Source organism: Anas acuta, chromosome 15 (assembly GCF_963932015.1).
Source record: "Anas acuta chromosome 15, bAnaAcu1.1, whole genome shotgun sequence".
In the NCBI taxonomy this organism is placed as follows: Eukaryota; Metazoa; Chordata; class Aves; order Anseriformes; family Anatidae; genus Anas; species Anas acuta.
The window spans coordinates 2,933,943-2,950,177 of record NC_088993.1 but is presented as its reverse complement, the minus strand read 5'-3'; the positions used below and the strand labels follow the sequence as shown (position 1 = coordinate 2,950,177).

Below are 16,235 nucleotides of genomic sequence, written 5' to 3'. Positions count from 1 at the left end.
CCCTCTTCCAGTCAGTGGGAACTCCACCAGACTGGCACAATTTCTCAAATATGATTGATAATGGCTTAGCAACTTCATCTGCCTGTTCCTTCAGTACCCTCAGCTGCATCTCATCAGGTCCCATGGATCTGTGCACCTTCAGGTTCTGTAAACGATCTCCATGCTGATCTTCTCCCACAGCAGACAGCCCTTCATTCTCCAAGGACCTGCCTTTACCTTTTGGGGCCGAGGTTATGTGGCTTGAGCTCTTGCTGGCCAAAAAGTCTAAGACTTTGGCCAAAAAGTCATTGGGTACCTCAACCTTCTCCATACTCCAGGTAACCACGTCTCCCATTTCCTTCTGAAGAAGGCCCAGAGTTTCCCTACTCTTCACCAATGTGCCTATCCTGTTGGCCTTGATGTCCCTTTGATGCCAAATTTTATCCTAACAATGCTTCAGCTTTCCAAATCTGATCCTAGGCTGCTCGGACAACGTCACTGTATCCCTCCCAGGCTACACGTCCTCGCTTCCACATCCTGTTTTTCTGCTTGTGTTTGGCCAGGACCTCCTCGTTCATCCATGCAGGCCTCCAGGTGTTTTTGCCTGAGTTCCTCTTTGTTAGTATGCATTGCTCCTGAGCTTGGAGGTGACCCTTAAATATCAACCAGCTTTCTTGGTTGATATTTTGGTATATTACCATAATTGATATTTTTGGTTTCTCTTCTCTTATCTCCAGGGCTTTGTCCCATGGTACTCTATCAAGCAGATCCCTGAGGATTGCTAAAGTCTGTTTTCCCAAAGGCCAGGGTAGCGAGCTGGCTAGTTTAAAGCCCATTAACAGAAATAATAATTATTGAGAGATAAAAATCGCCACGGAAAACGTATTTTTTATGTCTCAGTGGCTCAATAGGTTGTGCTCATTCTGAGTAGATTTATATGATGTTTTGTTTGATTATTACCTCTCTAACCAGTACTTACGAAACATTGCTTTTTTTTTTTTTTTTTCTTTTTCACCCCTAGGGCAGTATTACTGGTATATAAAACACATCTGTAATGAAATCAATGCAGTTGCAACTTTTGTGTTTTAAATTTGGTCTAAGACTACAAAATACTAGGGCTTTTGTGTACTGAACTTCGTTAACTACTACTGTCATTCTTTAAACAAAGGCTGGTTCTATGAAAACGGGGGAAAATCACTTTCTTTCTCATAAGTAGGTCTATTGGGTGACTGACCTGCAGAAATTTTCCCTTGAAGAAATTGAGGAAAAACTTATATAATGGCTAATGGATTTAATTGCCACAGTTTTGCTGGCTATCACACACATGCACACAGGCATTCACACAAATAAATACTCTCTGCCACCTCCATTCAGTTTACAGATAAACCTTTTACATGCTACCTGAGAATACAAACATATTTTTCCAGATGTCCTCCACCCATGGCAGTGTGATAAGGTCTAAAGTTTCTAAACGAACACAAAAAACTCCTCTTCGTAAAACCTTAGAAAACTTACCTACAACTCACCCACAACCATTACAAAAAACTTCAGCTACAATCCATGCCCAGAGGGAAAGATCCTTCTTCTGGTTTGTTTCTCTGTCAAATATGTGCACTCAGTTTACAAGTTCCTGGATGGCATACATTATATGGAGAGGTTATGGCCCTACCTTCTCCCAGGTACACTGCTCTCAGTTTGATTATTTCCGCCAACCTGCTGCATCTTGGATCGTTCAATGTGCTCCACATAAGTCTGGATCATCTGCGAGGAGAAAAAAAATCCATGAGCCAACTACAACAGAAGAAAAGACTCAATTTCTGCTTTTGTTTGATTTTCTCAACCATCCGTTTCTCATTTCCCTTTTTCTTAAAAAACAAAACAAAACAGGTGAAATAAGATGACACTCCTCAACTTTGCTCTTCTTCTAAGCTGATGACATAATTGAATGGAATAAATTGACAGAAAATCTGTCAGAAAATTATGTCAGAAATGACTTAGGATTAACCAAGAACCATGAAAAAACATATTCAAAAATAATGTAAAAGGTATCCTGGAGGCTGGTTAGTAGCAGGAGACGAGGCAGGGGGGCGCTCTTCATAGAATAAAAACCTGGTGACTTTGCAAGTGACCTATAGATGTTATTTTGTCCAACCCCCCTACTCAGGCAGGACCATCCAAAGAAGGTTGCCCAGGACCCCACCCAGATGGGTTTTGGGTATCTCCAAGTATGGAGACTCCATAACCTCCCTGCACAAACTATGCCAGCACTTCATCAAATGCACAGTAAAGAAGGGCTTCCTGAGGTTCAGACAGAGCCTCCTGTGTTCCCCTTTGTCTCTTATCCTGTCACTGGGAACCACTGAAAAGATCCTAGCTCCATCGTCTTTTCATCCTCTCTTCAGATATACCTGATGTTCTTCAAGATTCAGAAGCTCTAGTTCACTCTGGTAAAGATTAATTTTTTGACATGATTTTATGGGCAGGCTAAGAGTTTGTTTGTTCAGAAATAATGAGATGATAGCCTACCTCTGTGTGACGCTGATGTAAAGCATTATACTCTTTCTTCATTTCTGATTCACGCTCCTCCAGTCGTGAAACTATCAAGAAAAGATTCCAACCATTAGCTAACGTACAGATCAGTCTCCCCAGAGCAACTAGAGAAGTTTCAAAACTTACACTACAAAACAGGCACACTTTGTTAGAAATGAACTCATATCTACTGAATGAAACAAACCGAAACAGAGTAATGCAGAGTAGAGTCTCTGGTTTTCATTACAAACTTACTTCATGGGTACCAGCATGTTCCCAAAACAGGCAGACTGGGCAGTGCAACAGAAGTGCAGAAAAAGAGCACTAGCCAGGTACCCTATAAATGTGGTGGTTTATCAAATTAAATTATCCTCCGGGGTGGGTGCCTCCCAGCTGTTTGAGTACAAGAAGTATTAGACAAAACACGATGGGAACTTCAACCAACAAAATGCAGCTGCACCTGTTAAGAAAGCATGTGCATAAAAAAAAAAGGAGGTGCTGTTCAAGCGCAAGAAGAAACTGGAAGCCAGGTACAAAAAGCTTTACCAATGGCCCAAATCTTGCAGATGGAGAGACAAAGCACGTTCCATGCCAGAGAAACACTGAATCCTCTGATAAATTAGCGTATCTATAACCCATCCTTTAGATGACTCAATTTTATACCTAAGAAAGGGATAGCCAGAGATTTCAGCTTCTGCGTAAGTTACATTAAAACAAACAAACAAAAACATGAAATATTTGCACAATAGCTGTTGCATGGTCATGTAAGGCAAACTGTATAATCATGTCTGGTGCACAACTTTGCTTACTCTGATCTGCATAGTTTTTGGTCTTCAGCTCCAACTGTCGAGTCTGAAATTCAAGGTGTTCCACTTGGATTTGTAGTTCTTTCTTCTCCTGCTCCAGTGCATCTTCAAACTCTATAAACTTCTGTATAGGGAAAAAACAGGAGGAGGCAAGAATGAGAAATAAACTTAAAATACATTTGCTCTTTATGACTTTGCCTCTTTTCCCTCATTAAAAAAAAAAAAAAAAGCATACATTTTAGAAGAGGAGATAAGAATTTCTACGTACTGGAAGTAGTACAGTAGCATTTAACTGAGCTGAAGAAGGTATCTTACAAGAGAAAGTAAAAGATGCATTCTGTGTATAATTAACATATAAACTATGGTCCAACATAAACCAGTAAACCAGTGCAATTCTATCATCTTCAGTAACATTTTTTTTCTCATACCAGGCGGAATTTTGATGCCTGTTTATTTTATGTCAGAGAAGACAAATTCTATGTCTATGGTCATATATTAATGACTACGTATGTCAGAAACCTTCTTCAGAGTGATTTGTGTATTTGTGCAGTTTTAGAAAGCTCTGACTGTAATTCCTGCTGTGCGTAGGTTTTGCAGGAAATCTGCAAGTCTTGTGGAAAACCTAGCCACAGCTGTCAGACTATAGTGCCTTTGCAATCCACTTCCCAGAGCTTTAACCAGAGGTTAGAAAAAGTAAATAAATAAAATATAGACAAGAAAACTAACAGTTAAAATTGTAAAAATTGTAAAAATTGTAAAATTGTAAAAATTAGAGTAATGTTGAATGAAGTGATTCTGTAACTCGAGTCACTGAGAAATTCCAAGAAGTCTTACTTTTGACAATTTCATAAGTTGTGTTACAGCCTGAATCAGTGCAGAAAGGAAGAAGTAGCTGTTGGGAAGCAAAGCTTCCCAGCCTGATGAGAACTTGCAGGAAGAAAATCCCAGGGAGCCTTCCCCCAGCCAGACAACACTAACCCCACAACTTCTGACATCTCTTCCCCCACTCCTCCTCTTCCATGCTGGCCTTATTGGGGCAAGGCCCCAGTCATAGGCAAGGAGCTCAGAGTAACCTCAGTACCCAGCGATCGTTAAATACTCCAGCAATGAACTGGAGAAAGGCTCTGATATGTGGGAGCCGACCAAACATGACCAAGCAAGCGGAGGAAAAGATTCTCGCAGCAGAATTTGATGAATTTATATTTCGAAAGAAAAGGCTTGGCTTGCCACTCTTGGCAAAGAAGGCAGGGAAGGGATCATCTCTGATAACTCTCATTAGCAACAACGAAGTGTCAACAGCACACACAGCAACACAGGTTACTTACTGCAAAGCAGTAAGAGCTGAAGGAAGGATTTTTACACACATACTAACCTCGTTATGAAATCACAACAAAATAATACCTAATATCAGGCTCGGATTTCTGTAAAATGTTACTTTCGACCAGGCACTTTAGTCATTCTCTATATCAGATGCTATCAATGTAGAGCAGAGAAAAAAAATGCTAGAAAAGTAACACACACAAAATACTCCATTTAGCTCCACTATAGTGGACTGATACTGTATGTGACTCTAGATTAGAGCTGTAGTCACAGCTGCTTCCATGACACATTTAAACTAAACGTGGCCCCTGGAAAGCAAATGCCACCTTCAAATCTCTAAGTATATTTAAGCAAGCCTAGTTTTCATGTTGTACGTGGGCCCATGAATGGTTCTGTACAGCCAACTAACACGTACTGCTGCAATAACTTACCTTCCGTATTACTAGACTAGGAAACCCAATTAGTTCTGATAGCATTACCCACCACAAGCACGTGGAACAATCCATACAGCTCAGAAGACGTTTGTTCTGTTACCCGTGCACACCCTCTCCACAGCAAACCACATGTAAAGCACAGGACCACCACACTTACAAGGAAGGTCACTGCTATCAAACCAGCTTTAGAACAAATCCTTTCCTGACCTCGAGGATCCAAAACTTCTCTTCCATCTCTACCTTGCCTCATTACATTATTCCTAAACGGCAACATCCATGGAAGGTAAAACCACAGCACCAGCTCTCCTCTCAGAGATTACACGTGCACATAATCATTCCACGCCGCAGGGTGTCTTTTTTCTCACTTCATGTCTTTCATTTAGACAAACTGCAGAGACCACTGGAGCAGCCCCACAGCCCCTTATTCAGAGCTGCATAGGAAGAGAGCGAACAACAAATAAAGGGGAGATCTCTAATCTACATTTAAGATGTTTTCTTGAAAAGAGCAGGCCTTGGGAGAGATAACTCAGGATTATGAAGGGCAAACTGCTCCAAAGCACGCTTTGCTGCCAGCCCTACAGCTCCTATTCTCAGTCTGCCTGCAAAATGCCCCTTAGGTTGGGTTCTGACAGACTCATCACAACACGCGTACAGTGAACTGCTGAAATCTCTGTTTAAAACCATGAACACTGGGAAGGTAAGATTGCTTTCACCCTCCTCTGTACCCTGCACAGGGCAAGTACTGCCCTCTACAAACGGCGACTCCCTGCAGAGCAGAGCAGTCCCATGGAGCAGCAGCAGAGCCCTCAGCCCGTCTCTTTGGACACTGCAGCAGAAGGGGACGTGGCAAATACAATTTTAAAGAGTAAAACCTCACTGGACTCCAGGAGACACAATCTGGTTGAAAATCATTTAATAAGATTCCCACGGAAATTAATACAATTAAATATAGAGAAATACTCTTTCTCTGGGGTTTGTTAAAACCCATCACATGAAGCAATACAGCCATTGACTACTCTCAGGTAAGCCACGCGCACATTTTCTGTTCCTTTTACTGGAATTAGCAGCCACAGCAGAGACGTCATGATGCTGGTGAACTGGATCCTCTCTTCAGGTGACTGAAAGGTCCCATCATTTATCATTCCTGTTGACTTTAAAACCCTTCAGTAACTTCATCTGAACAATGAGTCAGTTTTTATTCCTACAACCTGTATTTATAGAAACATGCAAAAACACTTTGGTCATGTCTTATTTTTCCTGCACTCGCTGTTCTTCAGTGCTTTTAATCCTTATAGGCGCTTTTAAGTTTCTTTTCCATTCTGCCCAGATGTATTACAACACATTTTATTTTCCCCATAGCTTTTTTGATGCAGTATTTTCTAGAAATACCAGAAATGTCAATACCTTTTTTTCCTCTCTATATTCTTAAAAGAGTTACTGGATATCTCAGAGGCTACGCATTGACTTTTTCATTAAATTTTAAGACTGTACAAAGTTTTAGACTTTTAAGTAAAAGCATTTTCTCTTTGAAATGTCAATTCAACATTGAAACCACTTAGTCATTAACAAATATCCAGTGATCTGTTTTGGGGATTTTAAGAAGGGCAGATTTTTTCTTGAAACTCTTTCCAGAATAACTATATCATTTCACACTGAGTGAAAAAAAAAATAACCAAGACAGTTACACTGAGCACAGACCTAAAGAAGAAATTTAACTGGGCTTAGATTTTTTGGTATAGCTTAGACCAGTCATCCATCTTCCTCCACCTGCTCTCAGGGATTTGCTGGAACTGCTCCATGGTAAAGCTCTGCTGACAAACTTAATTACGACCAATTTCTAAATCCACATCACATCTCACGTCTTCAGCTTTCACTCTTGCTCAGCTCTTTTGGCTCGAGACACCCACCTTTTCCTAACTCTCCATCCAGGATCATGCCACCCTGCTCAGGCAGGAATCATGTTTTTAGTGGCAATAAAAATTAACTGACTTTAAGGAAAATAATCATGTATCTCTGGGCAGTAAATTAGGAAGCAAAAGAAGGTACAAGACCAATTTTATTCCCACTACGCAGGTCATCTTTAAAAGGATTCCTGGATTTGTTACTGCTATTTGGGCTTAGTTCAGAGAAACTGAAAGCTTAAGTCTTCTCAGGCCTGTCCTGGTCCCTCCGGATGGCACCTTCCCTCCAGTGTGTCCGACCCCACCACACAGCTCGGTGTCACGGGCAAACTTGCCGAGTGCGGCCACCCAGCCACTTCCTTACACCAAGCGGTCCGTCCGTCACATCCATCTCTCGACAATTTTCAGACCAGGATAGCATGCAGGACGGTGTCAAGTGCTTTGCACAAGTCCAGGTAGATGACACCAGCAGCTCTTCCCCTAGCTAACAATGCTCTAATCCCATCGCAGCAGGCTACCAGATCTGCCAAGGTGCCATTTGCCCTCAGTGAAGCCATGCTGACTGCCACCAGTCACCTCCTTATTTGCCATGGGCCTCCACGCGGTTTCCAGGACGATCTGCTCCATGATCTCACCAGGCACACAGGTGACACTGACTGCCCTGTAGTTCCCCAGCTCTTCCTTTCTTCCCTTTTAAATACGGAGGTTATGTTTCCCCTCTTCCAGTCAGTGGGAACTCCACCAGACTGGCACAATTTCTCAAATATGATTGATAATGGCTTAGCAACTTCATCTGCCTGTTCCTTCAGTACCCTCAGCTGCATCTCATCAGGTCCCATGGATCTGTGCACCTTCAGGTTCCTTAAATGGTCTTAGATTTGGTCCATCACTCTATTATCGATGTCACCCACTAAACCATGTCCCTAAGCACCACGTTCAACACTTCCTTGAACACCCCCAGGGATGGGGACTCCACCACCTCCCTGGGCAACCCATCCCAACGCCTGACTGCTCTTTCTGAGAAGAAATGTCTCCTCATTTCCAACCTGAACCTCCCCTGGCACAACTTGAGGCCATTCCCTCTAGTCCTATCACTAGTTACCTGTGAGAAGAGGCTGACCCCCAGCTCCCCACACCTTCCTTTCAGGTAGTTGCAGAGAGCAATGAGGTCTCCCCTGAGCCTCCTCTTCTCCAGACCAAACACCCCCAGTTCCCTCAGCCACTCCTCACAGGACTTGTGCTCCAGGCCCTTCACCAGCTTCGTAGCCCTTCTCTGGACACGTTCCAGGGCCTCAATGTCCTTCTTGTTCTGAGGGACCCAAAACTGAACACAGCACTTGAGGTGCGGCCTCACCAGAGCAGAGTACAAGGGGATGATCACCTCCCTGGCCCTGCTGGCACCACTATTCCTGATACAAACCAGGATAACCTTGGCCTTCTTGGCCACCTGGGCACACTGCCACCTCATGTTCAGGCGAGCATCAATCAACACCCCCAGATCCTTTTCCTTTCCACAGTTTTCCAGCCTCTCTGCCCCAGGCCTGTAGCGCTGCATGGGGTTGTTGTGGCCAAAGTGCAGGACCCGACACTTGGCTCTGTTGAACCTCATCCCACTGGTCTCTGCCCATCGACCCATCTAGTCCAGGTCCCTCTGCAGGGCCTTCCTACCCTCTGGCAGATTGACACTTCCCACCAACTTGGTGCTGTCTTCAAACTTACTATGAAGCTGACTTACTGGATGGAGTGGCTGAAATTCCTTTGTCCTGCTCTTCAGGTGCTCTCCCAGTGACCTGTGAGCCTTTTCCAGGCTTTGGGCAACTATCACTGACACCAGCATCAAACTGGGAGGAGCAGGATGTATTGGGGTTCCCCTCTCCCAGCAACCCTCGTTTAAAGCCCTCAAATGGATCTTAAAAAGAAGTAACAGCTCATACTGTTTGCTCAGAATAATTTTACTTGAAAAGTAATTTTAATAACACACTGCTATTTATGAATATTAATAAACATCATATGCTTAAGTGACAGAAAGAGGATGAAGGATCTATGTTTATGTGGAGGATCTATGTTTGGATATAGTATTTGTTTCCCCCTCAAAGATTACTGAGAATCAAGTAAGCTTCCTGCAGGGCAAAGACTAACAGGCACTGCATTTTAAAAGCCTGATTCCTCATAAAGAACTGATTCAGAAATATGTACCTCATGGTCAGGTGCTATTGCCTATAATTGTTCTGACAATCTTCTTAAGATTAATCAAACTTGTAAACTGAAGGATCTCCAAATGCATTTCATCTAATCAGTGTAAAATTCATATAACACATCAGAAAATAGTAGAATAACTGTTTTTAGTAAGTATTGTTCCAGTAATATTTGTCAGCTATGAACACCTCTAATATGCTAAATATATATATATATATATAGTTTTCGCATAGAAGAAACATTCTGTACAAAAACATGTTATGGGGGAAAGACCAAAAAGGCAAGGGAAGGGCATGCTACTTCTGTGTTTACACAAGTAATACCTTGGAGTTAGGCAGAGGAAAAATACATCTTGTATTTTAGCTTTTAATCAGCATTTGATCCACTTGATATTTACAAAGCTCATCCAGTATAAAACAATTACCCACAAGCTTCAGAACACACCTCCTGTCTACCCCCAACAAAACCCTTCCAAGAGATTGTAAAACAAATGATCTCGTTTGTAGTTAAGATTTGACTGTATTGCTTGAATGTCTGCTGGCAAACTCTTATTCTTAAATCCTTTGGTACCTGTACATCAGACTTCAGACAAGCTTGGCTCATCACCGACAGAATGACATCTCCCTCCTGCATCACAAAACTAGAGCCAAGTGGCCTGCCACCAAGAAGGATCCCCCAGGAGATGAGGTCCCAGGACCAGCACTTTGTGTATTTATCAAGATGCTTCTCTGCTGCCAGCCTGGCTTTAGTTCACTCTGCTGACAGATTGTGGATCTGGGATAAATGTCTGCTGCTATTTCTGATCAAGTGACACACAAACAGGGAAGTGAATAAGGGCAGACTGCTGTCCATAATACTAAAATCACACTGCAGGAGATGGGAAAGTGGTCCTTGCTTCCTTTCCTGCTCCTGTCCTTCCTCAGCCTGACATGGTGGAAGACCTGCCTGCAGAAGTTTAAGAGCAATCTAGAAATCCAGCAAGTAGTTCTTCAGTGCAAGGAGGCAATTCTCTACCCTCCCGTCTGACTAGACAAGAGACACCATTTACTTGTTTCCCAGTGAACATCCCCAATCCATCTTATAGATACTTCATCCCTTCCCTGTACCATTATCATCTGCATTAGCATTAATCACAGTCCTGCAGCAGGTGACAGGTAACACAAAATCACATCTTTGGCTTACAATCCTATTTGGTTTTATTGCTACAATTTTCTGTAAGGAAAGCATGTTCAGAATCAAAAGAGTTCCACCTTGCACACAGCGCACACACTGACAGAAGGCTGAATCACAGACGAGGTTATCGCTGTTGCTACGGATAGCTTGTAAGAGTAGTTTACCACCTAAGAAAGAAAGGAGAAAAACGAGAACAATGCTTCCCTACTTAGGTATGAATCTGGAACACAGTTCTCCAGGAACAATTTTTGTTGTTGCTTATTCTAAATACATGGAGTTAATTTTATCATCTTCAGTGTTATGTTTGAATCATAATTTTCAACACTGTATTAAATTCTGAATCATGTTCAGCTCCTATCCCTGACAAGAGACATAAATATGAGAAAAGATTATTAATACCCCAATGATTTCAGGTTTGCCTCACCCAGAAGAGGTGATGACTTGACAGATGCTCACACTTGCATTGCCTTTTACTTCTGAACAGTTAAATGGATTTCTTTTGGAATCATGTAACAAGATGGAGGTAAGTGTCACAAATATGACACCTAGTATTAGCGGGCTCAGTAGAAAACCATCAGTACAATCTTACAGTATTTTTCAAGATAACAAAGAAACTAGTTACTTCGGGATCAACATTTGTAAACCAACACAACAATAGAGGTGGACTTGAGTTAAATTGGAAGAACACTACAGATACGTACAGATACAGAACCTTACAGATTCTGCTGCTCATTCAGTTACCACAATCTGACACTGCCCGCAGGCATCGGGAATGGAAGAGCAGGAGTTTGAAAAATATAAGGACAGATCTTGCACATGGCTGGTTGTGAAGTTAGTCTGCATTTCACGCTTGCCAGTTGCTTTCAACTACATTTCGTGAAAAGCATCCAAGTGATATGCAAAGCCTTTCTTTCTCTGACATCTGTTATTCCTGACTGCTTTTCCCCTTCTGACACTATGAGGTCACCATCAAGCTGCAGGATCTCCCATTTAACCAGCTATCCGGGAGTTCCAATTTCAGGGTATGGAAATGGGAAGTGCCTCCCCAGACTGCCATCGTTCCAGAAACAGAAAATACGTGGCAGAAAGGGAGAAAGCATTCACAGTGGAGAACACCAGAAGTTTGAGCACAGAGCCTCACTTTCATCACCTTACCTCACCATCTTGTTAATTAGCCAAAGAGGGAGGGATCATATTTAAAGCATCCCTTAAACCGGGCTGAGGGCAGTTTTCAGAAGTTTTTCTGTTGCTTAAGATGCTGACACAAGCTAGTGAACTTGCAGTATTGCCACCCAGTTGAAGAGCTCTTTAAATACCTCACATCCCACAGAAACCGGTGGAAATCACAGCACACAGCTCTCCAAAGATCGCTTTTTGCCAAAACAGTGATTTTCTAACAAAACACCAAAGGCATCTCCAACTATTTCATAAACACAAAACACTGGTAAGCAAAAGCGGTGTTATTGTAAAATAACAGTGCAACCAGCAAACCTTCAATAGGAACTGATGGCCACGGCAACGTGCTGTTGGAATACAGGGATGTTGCTTTTCTTCGAAGTGGGATAGTGACACTCACGGATCTCCTGCATGTTCCACAGCAACGATGCCATCAAAGCACTTCAACAGCCTCAGTCAGGTCTGACTGGACACTGACAGCGAGAGAAGCCTTTGCCAGCTGCAGCACGGCAGACTGCTGTAACAAGCACACCAGTGCCTGTCTCCTCATTCCTGGAGTTGAACAGAGGCCCAGAGACTGACTCAGGCAGCGCCAACGCATCACGCCTAGAAACAGACCTGCTACCACAGGAGGAAAAGTTATTTACAGCTCATAGCCGCATTTACTGAGACCAAGGTTTCTTTAACCATTTTCCAATGCTCCCAGGCACCAGAGTGCCCCTGTGCAGAGCACTGACTACAAAAGCCATTTATTAGGGGGTCGGACCTACTAAGCAGCACCAGGGACTTCTTTTTACACCACACATACGTGCATGGCAAATGAACATTCATTTAAAAAATTCTAACGGGGATTAACTCATGCTGCAAATCGTCAATTGGCTTTGCTACTAACTCACTCTTTGCTCACCTGGACTGCCACTACCTTTCCCGTGCTGTATGTCAAATCACACTGGAAGCGGCTTTCATGCAATGAGATGCCTGCAGACCAGCGCCACACCTGACAGAGATCCTCATCACTCTTCTGCACTCCAGGAAGCGATGCTAATATACCACGACCAACCCTGCACTTCACATCTTACAGGCTGTGGAAGCTTTTACGTGCATTAACACTTGCCCAGTCATCTAAGAGTTACACTCCACACACGACTGTGGATCTCTGCAGAAGACCGTACTTAGGGCACACAGAAAAGAGGTTTACATAACACAGAATGTCTCATTAGCGATGGACTCATTAAAACTCGTTTTCCTTGTGTTTTTTTTTGCTGGTGTCTCCTAGACCCTTCCTCGTCCCTGTTGGAACTCAGCCCCTTCCTGAGCAGACACCAGGCAAGCAACATTTGCCGAGACTGGATGGGAGCCCTGTAAGGGCAGAGAGGAGCCAAACCCATGTGTGCCCAGTCCCACACGCTAAACGCTCCACATGGCTTAGCGGCAGCCCTGCTCTGCCAGCCTCTTCTGCAGGTAGGGCCTTCAAAGGCCTTTTGGAGAAATGCCAAGTGATTTTCACAAGAAAATGATACTGAGCCGTTCTGTTTTCCCCAAATATTGCTGAAAGTGGTTAGCACCGTGTGAGTTATTGGGGTAACTGCCTCACACTGCTCACATAAACTTCGACGCAAAAAAAAAAAAAAAATTAAAAAAGACTCACAAACTTACAAAATGGTTTGGGTTGGAAGGGACCTTAAAGATCACCCAGCTCCAACCCCCTGCCATGGGCAGGGGCACCTCCCGCCAGACCAGGTTCCAAAGCCCCATCCAGCCCGTCCCTGAACAATGCCATGGATGGGGCAACCACATCTCTGGGCAACCTGTCCCAGTGCCTCTCCACTCTCTGAGTGAAGAATTACTTCCTCATATCCAATCTAAACCTACCCCCTTTTAAAGCCAGTACCCCTTGTCCTATTGCTACGATCCCTGACAGAGTCCCTCCACAGCTTTCCTGTAGCCCCCTTTAGGCACTGGAATGTGCAGGGATAACGTAGGAGAACACTCATTTGTTCTCATAAGAAGTACATTATCTATTCGCTGTTTTTTTGTTTGTCTGTTTGTTTTTGTTTTGTTAAAAAGTCTCTTTGCAGACACTTTTTTGCCCACTTCAGTTCAACTGTGCATAAGAATGACGGAATACTTTTCAAATCTCGGCAAATGGCATTCTGCTCTGGTTCCTGAGCATCGCTTGCAGGGACTGCAACTGTTGTCACTTCATTTTTTTCCGGGGACTTGGTACACATGAAGAAAACGCTAGAGAGATGCTTGAGAGTAGAAATCTACCCAAGTCCAAAGATGCAAGATCATCCCAAATGTGCTGTTCCATTTCCCATCTGAAGTCCCCTTCCCTCCCCCCTTCATCCAATAAATATTGGGCTTTCAAACATTTTTGTTTCTCAGAAGCTGCAAAATACTGGCTCTGTGAAATATTTAATAAGTCAAGTTCCAAGTACTCCATCACTTTTAAATCCTTACATGCTTTCATAAGAACTGTAAAGATTGTTTATTGATTTTTATTAATTAAAATATCAGACCATTAATACATAATTAAAATTAGGAGTAAAACTTTATTTGCCTGGTTCTAGCTTTTGGCATTAGTAACGGACCATTGGTGCCCCCCTCATCTTTATGTTAGCAAGATTCTTGCAAGTCATTATTAAGGAACAAAAACACTTTTACGGTGTTTTATAGTTCCGGAGTTCAGAAGCTATTTCATTAATTACCTCTCAGCAAATCAGAATATGATTCATAATGATGACTTCTGAAGCTTAAATCTTTTGCTTGCAGTTTAAAAGATGGCAAAAGATGACTTTGCAACTAGTTTTTTGGAGAAGTGTAAATGATATGGCAGGTGATGGACTTTTTCTACCACCAGTGCTTTAACCCATCTCACAGCCCATTACTATTACTTTAGCAGGCTAAATAGCACACCTCAGGCTGGCAGACCTCATTTATGGCCAAGAAGATGCTCTTGATTTCGGCAGAGACAGGCACACGTGTAGCGAGGGGAGACAGTGCAAGTCATCTCCCCTCTCTTTTACGCCTATGCCCAAGTCTCTGCAGGCCAGGGATCTGTCACCTTCCATCGGTGGGGTCGTTCTCCCCACCATCCCCTTGGCCATCCCCTGGCCCAGCTGCGCGCAGTGCTCACAGGAGGTAAACCTGTGCTCCAGGGAACTGCAGACTCTTAACTCGGAAAACTGTTGTTTCCCAATGTATGGTTTTGGAAAAAAAAAAAAAGTTTCAAAAATCAAATCTTTAAATATAATTTTTGCTCCAAACAGCTTACTGCTGGCATTGAAAGGGATGTTTGTCCGCACTAGACTGCTACAGTGAGGCAGGCCACCATTTTCACATCAGCTTGACATGGCTCAAGAAATTAGCAAGAATAATTTTTTTAAACCACAAACTAGTACGAAATTTCAAGCCACCTATTTGCTGCCGGTACCCTAGAGTGCATTATTCACACTGACAGGGCTGCAGCTATTTCTGATTCCTTCTCCTTCCCCCTTCCGAGCGGGCGGCCGGGCAGCCCCCGTCCCTGCCTGCTTGGCTCCAGGCGCACGGTGATGCAGGAGAAAAAGAGCCCGGCTGTGCGCGGCGGCGGGGCGATGGCCGCTCCCCACCGCCGCTCCTGCAGGAGGCAGGGGGGCACCCCCCGGGCGGGCTGGCGGCGCTGCCCGGCACCACCGGGGCCCAGGGGGCCGCGCTCGCCCCGGCCGGGCCCCGCCGGCCCTTCTAGAAGCGCTCCGCTCCCCCTCACGGCCCCGGCCTCCCCCCTCCGAGGATGCGCGGCCCCCGCCGGCCGCCGCCTCACGGGAGGCCCCCCGGGACCCCCAGCCCGCCCTCGAGCGCCGCCCCCCGCGGGGAGGCCCCCGATGGGCGCTGGATGCCCGGCGGCGGGGCCGAGCGGGGGCCGGGGGGCGCCGAGGAGGCGGCGCGGGGCGGGGCGGGGCCGGGCCCGTTAGGCCGAGCCCGGCGGGGGGCGGGGGGGGGGCTCGGCGGGGCCGCGCTCACCTCCTCGGCCTGCTTGCGCAGCGCCTTCTCGCGCTCGTACTGCGTGAGGAGCTGCTCGTTGTCCTCCCGCAGCAGCTCCAGCTCCACCTCGTGCTCCTGGTTGTCGGTCAGCACCGAGTCCAGGTTCTCCAGCACCGTCACCACCAGCGGCATCAGCTCCTTCACCACCTCCTCGTCGTAGCAGTGGATGAGCCGCTCGAACTCGCGGTAGATGCTGTTGGCCAGGCCCGACACCCGCTCCGACATCACCGAGCCCGAGCAGTAGTCGTCGCCCGGGTACCCCCCCACGCCGCCATCGTCCAGCTGGATCTCCAGCATCCTGCCGGCCTGCGAGCGCCTCGCCGCGCCCTGCCCTGCCCCGCTCCGCTCCGCTCCGCTCCGCCGCTGCCGAGGCCGCCGCCGGGCTCTGCTCCTCCGCCGCCGCCGGCCGCCAATGGGCGCGAGGCCCCTCCCCGCCGCGTCACGGGGCGCGGAGGCCGCCCGGCACCGCACGGCGCAGCCGCGGGGCGGGAGGGTCTCGGGGGGGGGCTCCTGGCCCCGTCGGTGTTCCCTCGGTAGCGCCCAAAGCACGGCTGCTTGGCCTGGTCTGGGCCCCAGGGCTGAACCATTGCAGGGAGAGCAGTTGTCCTAGGCCCGGACACATCAACAAGCCAAAGAGTGGAAAGTCTTCTAAATAAATGCTGTGGAGGCCAGAAACTACTCGATGCTTCCCGATT

At 45.5% G+C, this 16,235-nt stretch overlaps 1 protein-coding gene across 12 annotated transcripts in view; it reads right to left on the bottom strand.

The window, feature by feature from the left end:
* MAPK8IP3 (mitogen-activated protein kinase 8 interacting protein 3) overlaps positions 1-15,938 on the bottom strand; it is a 69,546-nt gene extending 53,608 nt beyond the window's left edge. For all 12 annotated transcript variants that reach the window (XM_068699412.1, XM_068699410.1, XM_068699414.1 and 9 more), the window contains exons 1-4: positions 15,520-15,938; positions 3,318-3,438; positions 2,506-2,576; positions 1,649-1,740 (exon numbers count right to left, since the gene is read on the bottom strand). In XM_068699412.1, the coding sequence (XP_068555513.1) occupies positions 1,649-1,740; positions 2,506-2,576; positions 3,318-3,438; positions 15,520-15,837 (602 nt within the window). In that variant the 5' untranslated portion in view covers positions 15,838-15,938. The remainder of the gene's footprint in view (positions 1-1,648; positions 1,741-2,505; positions 2,577-3,317; positions 3,439-15,519) is intronic.
* Positions 15,939-16,235: the final 297 nt, after the last annotated feature.